Source organism: Gobio gobio, assembly GCF_949357685.1.
Source record: "Gobio gobio genome assembly, chromosome: 2".
NCBI classification, from domain to species: domain Eukaryota; kingdom Metazoa; phylum Chordata; class Actinopteri; order Cypriniformes; family Gobionidae; genus Gobio; species Gobio gobio.
The window spans coordinates 55,121,124-55,131,307 of NC_137098.1; the positions used below are offsets into that span (position 1 = coordinate 55,121,124).

A 10,184-nucleotide genomic window follows, 5' to 3' on the forward strand; every position below is an offset into this window, starting at 1 on the left:
CCTTGAGGGAAAGACAGCCAGAAATCGAGCCAGGGAAGGGACGCTCTCGGCTGAATATCGTCGTCCGCGTGGCAAGCGCTAACACAGTAGGGAAATGAGAAGTTTGACCTTACATCACTGCCTCATCAACATGGAGACTGTGAGAAATAGCCCGAGGGCATCGCTGTGCCATCTTGCAAAACACCCACCCACGTCGTCACCTCCGCCCGCGCCCACCGCGCATTAGTCTTCTCGACTCGCTCCTTTCCTAACCAAAGACTCAGGCCCCGCGGGTGAAGAGACTCTAGATGTATGCGTTTAAATGATTCTGTCAGCCTGTAGTAAATGTGTTCCCCTCCTGTGCGACAAATTGAGCGAAATGGAGGTCGTACGGTTGAAGTGTTTTACACGCACGCTCGATTGAGATACTGCAAAAGTAGACGTGTTGGAGTTAATGTGGAAGTTGGTACCTCAAAGTATAAACATGTTTGTTGAGAAGTGGTGGAGGATCCATATCAGAATATTTTTACATCATTGATTCACTCCGAATGTTTTTTATTCTGTAGAAAGTAAAAGATCTTCTCCAGTGTTATTTTTGGTATTATTTATGTATATCTATTACAGTATTTATTTTGTTTTATTCAGTTTATAATTTCAATTTTCACGTTTTTCATCTAATTTTCGCATTTTATTTTATTTCAGATTTTAGTTTGTTTCAATAATTTTGTGGGGGTTTTTTGTTTTGTTTTTTTTGGTCATTTTAGTATTTATTTATTTTTTCAGTTATTTTTATTTTAGTCAGTTTAATTTTCAGATATATTTTTTAATAATATAATATAACCTTTTATCTAATCCAATATTTTAGCTTTATTTTAATCAGCAATTATTAATTCAATTATTACATTGTTTATTAATACATTTTTAGCTAACTGTGTGATTTGTATATGTACTTTTCTGAAATCTATAACTTGGACACAGTCTCCTCTGATAACAAATCACTTTAAAATTGTAATGTAGACGTGCATTTTCTGTAAAGCTGCTTTGAAACGATATGTATTGTGAAAAGCGCTATACAAATAAATGTGAATTGAATTGAATCAGCAAATTATTTTTAATAGTTTTAGTTAACAATAACAACATATTTTATTCAGTTTATAATGTTCATTAAAGGTTTTCAAGTTTGTTTTTCTTTTTACTTATTTTATTTCAATTAACAAATCATTTGTAATAGTTTTAGTTAACAAGTATAACCACATTCCACTGGGATTCCAAAAAGAACATCATGAAAAAAAATCATTACAGAAGTATTTCAATCAACAAATTATTTTTTTTAATAGTTTTAGTTAATAACCAGACATTTTATTTCAGTTATTTTATTCAGTTTATAATTTTCTTTTAAGTTTTTCATCTACAATTTACATTTTATTTTATTTCAGCTTTATTTTAATCAACAAATGTTTTTTCGTAGTTTAAGTAAAAAACAAAAAAACATTTATTTTTATTTTATTTAATTTGGTCTATAATTAAGTTTTTCATCTAATATTTATTTTATTTTAATTCAGCTTTATTTCAATCAACAAATGCTAGCAATAATAACATTCCACAGCTCTTTTCCATACAGCGTTTCACTGGGAATACAAAAAGAACATCATGAAAAAATCATTACAAAAGTATTATCTGTGGATGTGACTGTTCAGAGCTGTGTTCGTTTCTCCAGATGTGTCAGGTGAAAGCAGCCAGAGCGGAGGGCAGTTCCAGGGTCGTCCGTCTGAGGTCTGGTCCCAGTGGCAGAGTCAACACCACAGCCAGCAGGGTGGAGACCCACATCCTCATCCTCAGTCCAACCAGACGGAGGTCTTCCAGGTGAGTGCTTGACTTAACGTTCATACACATCAAAATCCTGTGTTCAGCACATGTAGAGTTGCATTGGTGGGCAATGGCCTGTGGTTGACCTGTCAACAATATGCTGTTTAATTCATTTTATTAAACAATAACAACACTGATTATTACTCATAGTTGCTATGTCTGTGAAACTCTAAAAAGGAAAAAATCTAAAATGATTCGATTGTTTTTGCTGAAAATCGTTCTTTCATTTTACCTCATCTGCATTCATTCAAATAAGTTGCATCAGATGGTTTGTCAATGTATGTCATTGACGTCAAACCTTGTGTGATATGTCACATTTGAGAAAGAAATATTACAATTTTACCACAGAAATTAAAATGTTTGTATTGGTTCTATTTTTATTGCCTTTTTTCACTTTTTGGTGTCACTCTTGATGTGAATCAGCCTTTACAGTTAGACTGACTCACAAAGCAGTAACTCTGAACGTAGCCTGTCTGATTCAACAGAGCGCTGTATTTCTGTCCCACAGGATATGCTGCCAATGCCAGGCGATCCCACTCAAGGAACAACCAATTACAACATTGAAGACTTTGCCGACCTCGGCATGTTCCCACCTTTTTCTGAGTAATTGGAGACTCGTATATTTGTTCGTTTTGGTTCAGACTGCAGTACCTTCATCTCACGTGACGCACATGATGCTGCTGAAACACATTTCTGAATTCTCTTGACTTGATCGTTCATACACAAACAGTTAAAAACACAGCGCAAACACAGCAAAAATAACTATATCCCATTCTTGATGTTCCTCATCATTTGATCATCATGTGATGATTGACTGCTGCCATTATCACTAGAAAATATATACGTAAACACCCCCTTTAAATACATTTGTGTTTACAGTCCAATTTTTGTGAGCGGTAACCTGTTAGGCATTATTTACTTCAATTAATAAAGCGCAATAACTAATAAACCTAATTTACGTAGAAAGCAGGCGAATTGAATGCCTAGTTTGGGTGAAATGTAAATATGAAATAAGATTTTGTCAGAATGACTGTATGCTAAACCTAGATGATTCACGCAGCAACCTCATATCAGGACTGTTTTCACACACACAGGAATCCTACAAAAATATAATGAAGAGTTTTTCTCTCTTTTTTTTTTGACGTTTTTATCGTACAGAAGTATTTTCAGAATCTTTCATGATGCGAAGAATCTTTTTCTTCAAGTGTTGCACCTCATTTTTCATTGCCAAACAGCATCTTGCTGACAAAAAACGCCAATATTTTTACGCTTACCGTGTAAAATGTAGTCTATGTAGTGATGTCTATAACCTAGCTAAACTAATAATAAATGTAGACGGATGTAAAGAAAAAAAAAACAGTATTTGATTTCAAACGAAAATGTGCATTTGCAGCCTTTTTTTTTTACTTTTACTTTTGTTGTTCGTACAAAAACACTAGCAACAGTGTCACTTTGTGAAGTAATCGACACCAGCCTCATATAAGAAAATGCAGCATAAAAATAAACAATGTTCATTGTAATCTTTGCGGCAGCTGCAATTCTTGCTATTAACTTTTTGGACTAATAACGTGGACTTCTCGTTTTCTTGATGAAACTCGATCATGCCACAACTATGGACTGATGGGAAGACCTCGACATGAAATCTAAACCTTTTTTGCTAAATCAAATGGATGTTTAATGTAAATAATGTGATTTTTATGTCGAACCATGTTTTATTTGACATACAGCTATATATACTTGTGTAGGTTTAATATCATTGTGTGCAATGTGCGTACATATTTAACTCTCGGTACTTAGTTAGCCTGTCCATTGTACAATGAGTTTAGGATTGTATAAATTGTGCAAATGTGTTCCATTATTTTTGTGTAACTTTATGACAAGAAATTGTGCTTGTGACAATAAATTCTCATTGAATATGTGCATTTCAATCAAGTAGACTGAGCTGTATTCATTGGGTGGCTCAATTTTTTTAACATTAAAAGTGCATTTGGCAGTTTTTGTCATGAAGGGGTCATGAACTGAGTAATCAATTTCATTGAGCTTTAAACACATAAGAGGTCATCATACTATAATAAAATCCTGTAAGTTTCAGAACTATAAACTTCCTTGTTAGTCCAAAAACAGCTTTTTTGAAACCAAGCCCAGCGAACGACTCATTGTGGAATGTGCCTATCTATGACAGATAGAAGAAAATCAAAGCCTACTTCATCATCGCAACTTTGGCCCCGCCCACTGGTGTGTTAGTGAAATGACAAGGAGAGAAGAGCGGTTAATTAAACTGTGATTAAATTATGTTTAGAAAGCGATCGAAGAATGCTCCCTTTGCAATCGCTGGAGCTGTCAATCAAAGCGCAAGTTTGTTCTGGACTCACGCCAAAAATGTATCTCTTATTTGCATCGTGTTTGCACTGTTAGTTATGATTAAAGCATCCGTTAGTGTGCAGAAATCGAGTTGCAATGACGAGATTGCAGCATTCATGCGCACAACATGTCTGTGATTGGCTACAATGCTCATCACTGCAACCTTTCATGCCACTATCTATATACAATGCCATAAATCTAAATATAAAGCTATAATCAACACTTTTCATGATTTGTTAACCTTGAAAGCTGTAATAGTAAAAACGTGATACAAGTTTTCCACATGTAATACTTAGCTTTTTCATATGCAAAGATGTTAGCCAATCAGCAGACACTCCCCTTAAAACGTTCAGAGCAGAGCGCTAAAATAGGGTAAGAATGCCTTTTATTTCTAAATTAAAAATCATACTAACATATAAGTGCACCACAGGAAACATAAAACTTTTCATGACCCCTTTAACAGGTCTAAATTGTGTAAATTCAATACTGAAAAATGATTTCTCTCCATCAATGCTAATTTGCATTAGTCAAGTCAACTTTATTTTATATAGCGCTTTTAACAATGTAGATTGTTTCAAAGCAGCTTTACACTGTTAAACAGGAAAATAATGCAGCATAATTTTATTCAGCTGTATAGCCATTCTGGAGAAAACGCTGATGTCATCAGTTCATTTCAATTATCATACAGTGACAGTGTGGGCTTTAGATCAGTAATTTAGTTTATATGGTTAATTTAGTTTATTAATTAGATTTATTTCGATGTTTAGATGAAAAATTTAGTGTTAGCATTAGTGTTGTCTGTTGGTTTCATGTTGACTTTTTTATGTACAAAAAGCTCATTTCAGCAATAATGTAAAACTACTTTCAGCAATCGAAGAGTTATGGTAAATAGTGCTTTGTGCCATATATTATATGGTCTGTGTGCATACAACTTTATTGCTGCTCCAGGAAACATCAATGGGCAAATTGAGACTTACTGCCTGTTAATTTATGCTTCCTTATCCTGCTTATTTAGGTTGTTGGTCAGGGAACAGGAAGGGGATTTGACCACAGGGATTACTCATAAACACCAGCAGATGCTAAATATGCTTTCTGAATTCATTTGGACATTCAAACTCCACAGAGGAATAGTGAGGGCCTTTTGATTCTGTGGTCGCTCATGAGGACCTGCTCTGCCCTCATCTTTTCAATGGGCCGTAGTATTTGCTAAACAATGTTGTTTTTTCTTTGTTTTGATTTTTGCATCCAGTAATAAACCCAGGTGCTTTTGTTGATTCCTCGAAGTTCCTACTTACGACTTTATGAAGCACATTTAAATGATTTTGATTTTATGTGGAGAAATGTCCTACTTCTTTCTTGCTTTTTCTCTTTAACAAACACATGAAGCACCAATTCAACAGAATGAAGGGCGAAGGATGTGCATTTGCTTTATATTTTACATTTTTGTCTATTTTATCTCATCTCATGCTGCCACAGAGAATTAATTGTATTTTGTTGTGACAAATGAGTTCAACAGCTTTATCTGAATTCTGGATTGCCAGTAGCAATTCACAAACACAACACAAAATCACAAATGATCAGTGGTGGTAAGTAATGAAGTAAAAATACTTTGTTACTTTACTTAAGTATTTTTCTCGGGGATCTGTACTTTACTTGAGTATGTTTTATTTGCATCTACTTTCACTCTTACTCCACTACAATATTAAAGACAAAGTTGACTTTTTACTCCAATACATTTCCCCATGCCCGCTCCAAGTATTTATTACACTTGCTTTCCAAACCAACAAAAAACGTGGGTGCAGGAGAGAATCAAGCTAGTAAGCTGGTTATCTCCCTGCATGCTGTCGATCGGTCATGGATGATCCAGTCGGGGATAGACTTGGAAAAGCTGACTAGGTTTGCCACACTAACGCTAGCTCAGTGTTTCCCAATTATTTTTCTTTCGCGGCACACTATTTACTATGAAAACATCGATAACACTTTACAATAAGGGGTGCACTAATATGCATTAATTCATGCTTGACTAATGCACAGATAATCAAGAGTTAATGTATACCTCATGAAGAACTAAATCATTTATGAATGATCACTGCATCAGCAACTAATGAACATTATATATGATTAATAGATTAAGTAATACATGAATTTCTATTAATTAAATATGACAATGTATTAATTCCCTAATAACATAACTTTAGAGATTGATTAGTTAATATAATAATTATCACAATGGGTCAAAGCCATGCATTTCAACTTCCAGTTGTCTTCTTAAATTAATCATTAGATAACAATTTGCAAAGATTTCATTATGTCATGACTTTACTTGTTGAGGCACATGACTAATTGTTAAGTAATATGTCATTGTGGTTGTGGCTTTTGAATTAATTTTAAATGAGTTAATAGTATCTTGCACATCTTCTGTTTGATGCAGCTAATGTTATGGAGCATGTCTATTTTAAGTTCAACCCCTATACTGTGTTAAGGTACTTCATTGTCTCTTATGATTGCAAATCTAACAAATTCTTAATTGCAGTATCTAATCTTATAATTTGTTCAATTAAAGCATTGCATATCACTCCCAAAACAATTGATCTGCTTAAGTGTTGATATTTACAGTTAATTTGAATATTTACTTTTTACTTTCGGTACTTGAGTACGTTTAAATGAGATACTTTTGTACTTTTACTCAAGTGATGTTTAAATGGAGTTCTTTCTACTTTTACTGGAGTCATTTTTTATTTAGGTATATATACTTTTACTCGAGTATAACTTTTGAGTACTTTTACCACCCCTGCAAATGATCAGTATTATTTTAATATTATTTATGTACTATTATTATTAGTAGACAGACATTCTACTAAGTAAGCAGGCTAACTTTGCTACTGGATGTCTCATTAGACTCATTAGAGTATTAGTAGACTGTTAGGTTAGAAGAATGTGTTGACATGTAGGCTACTTGCAAACTTACTAATAGTCAGTAGAATGTTTGTTGGAGGAGTGTTAGCAGGTGTTTTTTGGAACATCTGCCTTTACATGCACATGAAATTTAATGAAATCGCATTCTTAATCCGTAGGGTTTAAATGGAGTTGCAGCTATAACGGTTTCAACTCTTCTGGGAAGGCTTTCGGGTTTAGAAGTGTGTTTATGGGAATTTTTGACCATTCTTCTAGAAGCACATTTGTGAGGTCAGGCACTGATGTTGGACGAGAAAGCCTGGCTTGCAGTCTCCGCTCTAATTCATCCCAAAGGTGTTCTATTGGGTTGAGGTCAGGACTGGTGCGCCGTCATGTTGGAACAAGAAGGGGTCATCCCCAAACTGCTCCCACAAAGTTGGGTTTCACTTTCCCTGGAACTAAGGGGCCAAGCCCAACCCCTGAAAAACAACCCAACACCATAATCCCCCTCCACCAAACTTTACACATACACAATGCAGTCAGGCAAGTACCGCTGTCCTGGCCACCGCAAAACCCAGACTCGTCCATCAAATTACCAGACAGAGAAGCGTTCGTCACTCCAGAGAACACGTCTCCACTGCTCTAGAGTCCAGTGGTGGCGTGCTTTACACTACTGCATCCGACGCTTTGCAGTGCACTTGGTGATGCAAGGCTTGAATGCAGCTGCTCGGCCATGGAAACCCATTCCATGAAGCTCTCTATGCACTGTTCTTGAGCTAATCTGAAGGCCACACGAATCTATCACAGTACCACACTTGAATTCACTGAGCTCTTGAGAGCGTCTCATTCTTTCACAAATGTTTGTAGAAGCATCTGCATGCCTAGGTGCTTTATTTTATGACACATGGGGCCATAGAAGTGATTGGAACACCTGAATTCAATTATTTGGAGGGGTGTCCCAATACTTTTGTGAATATAGTGTAGTCTACTAATACGCGAATGTAGTTGCAAAGTTACTTATAGTAAGTAGAATGTCTAAAGTAGACAATTGAAATAGAGCGACCAAGATGGTTAATAGTTACTAATAACTACACTGCTTATGATGTCAATGAGCTTCTGCCATGAATAATGGACATGCCCCCTACTCCATGTTTCCAACTGGCAGTTATGTAATGTGGTATGTTGTAAACCATGTGGTTAATGTTCATGTGTGCTCACCTTGTATATGATTGTTCTGACATGACTTGAAGATAGCAAATCTTTTTGCAGATGGTTTTCGTCTACGTGCATGTGAGCGCGCTGAGAGACCGTATCAGCTCATCATATAATTGCATTTCTGTACACTGACAAAAATGTTAATGTTATGCTCCTTCTGGGTGAAGCATGACATGACTTGACTGGCTAGAAGCGTAAACAGCAGCTCCGTTAAATCACGTTCATTGCGTGCCTCTCAGTTTAATGCAGAAGTAATTTTAAGATGTTCTGCATTCCAGCGGATCTTGATGCTCTTTGATTAGACGGTCTGAATTCTCGGATGACACCTCAGAACTGTTTAGTAAGGAAACTTGAGATGTTTTGCAGAGGTCAGCCATGTGAAATCTGGCTGCATTCACTGACATTCCTGCATGTTTTTACGGATGTTTTGTAACAGCATGAAAAGTTTTCTCAAATAATTGGAATCACTTGTTTTTTCTTTTTTTTAAAGAAGAAAAAAAGGTAAGTATATCTATATGAAAATATATAGGAAAGTCACCATGAAATCAAAATTGACAATTGTTTTTTAAGGAATATTGCATGATTAATTATAAATTATTTATTTAATCCATGCAACTCATGTCGCTAGTAATATTTAATCAAAATAACTTCCTCTCCCTCTTACAGCTCATCTCTGATGATGTGTTTATTGGCGTGAGGGCGGGGCAACCTGTCACTAAGAGGAGATCCACCAATAGCAAACCAAATTCATCTAATCAATTCCCCATGGACAAAATCAAGTCCCGTCTTACATTTTTTCTTGAACGAGAAGCTGTTTATAGGCTATATTATTTATTTATTTGCACTCTTCCCAGCATCAACCTCATAAATTAATAGTATAGCATTGGATTGTTTGGCCGTTTGCTATTTAAATTATAAACAATGTATTTAATTATACTACAATTATATTTACTATCACATGTAGTAATTTAAGTATGTTTGATACTCTATTTGAAATATTAGGTAAGTTTATGCAAGTTTTTGGGTTGCTCTCAGGATCTCAGTGAATTCAAGCGTGGTACTGTGATAGGTTGCCACCTGTGCAATAAGTCCATTCGTGAAATTTCCTCACTACTAAACATTCCACGGTCAACTGTTAGTGGCATTATTACAAAGTTGAAGCAATTGGGAACAACAGCAACTCGGCCACGAAGTTGTAAGCTACGTAAAATCACAGAGCGGGGTCAGCGCATGCTGAGGTGCACGGTGTGCAGAAGTCTCCAACTTTCTTCAGAGTCAATAGCTACAGACCTCTAAACTTTGTGTGGCCTTCAAATTAGCTCAAGAACAGTGCGTAAAGAGCTTAATGGAATGGGTTTCCATAGCCGAGCAGCTCATCCAAGCCTCATACCATCAAGTGCAATGCAAAGCATTGGATGCAATGGTGTAAAGCACGCCACCACTGGACTCTAGAGCAGTGGAGACATGTTCTTTAGAATAACGAGTCACGCTTCTCTGTCTGGCAATCTGATGAGGTCTGGGTTTGGCGGTTGCCAGGAGAACAGTACTTGCCTGACTGCATTGTGCCAAGTGTAAAGTTTGGTGGAGCGGGGATTATGGTGTGGAGTTGTTTTTCAGGGGTGGGGCTTGTCCCCTTAGTTCCATTGAAAGGAACTCTTAAAGGGTTAGTTCACCCAAAAATGAAATTTCTTCCATTAATGACTCACCCCAATGTTGTTCCACACCCGTAAGACCTCCGTTCATCCTCGGAACACAGTTTAAGATACTTTAGATTTATTCCTAGGGCTTTCAGTCCTTTGAATGTAAGTGTAAGCACACTTTGCTGTCCACGTCCAGAAAGGTAATGAAAACATCATCAAAGTAGTCCA

The 10,184-nt window shown here is 36.1% G+C and overlaps 1 protein-coding gene across 4 annotated transcripts in view; it reads left to right on the top strand.

The window, feature by feature from the left end:
• Positions 1 to 3,850, top strand: part of arnt2 (aryl-hydrocarbon receptor nuclear translocator 2) — a 103,797-nt gene extending 99,947 nt beyond the window's left edge. For 2 of the 4 annotated variants that reach the window (XM_079811099.1, XM_079811097.1), the window contains 2 exons: positions 1,697 to 1,842; positions 2,354 to 3,850. In XM_079811099.1, coding sequence (XP_079667225.1) covers positions 1,697 to 1,842; positions 2,354 to 2,452 — 245 coding nt within the window. In that variant the 3' untranslated portion in view covers positions 2,453 to 3,850. The remainder of the gene's footprint in view (positions 1 to 1,696; positions 1,843 to 2,353) is intronic. The other 2 variants (XM_079811098.1, XM_079811096.1) reach the window with 1 other exon arrangement.
• The last annotated feature ends 6,334 nt before the right edge of the window (positions 3,851 to 10,184 follow it).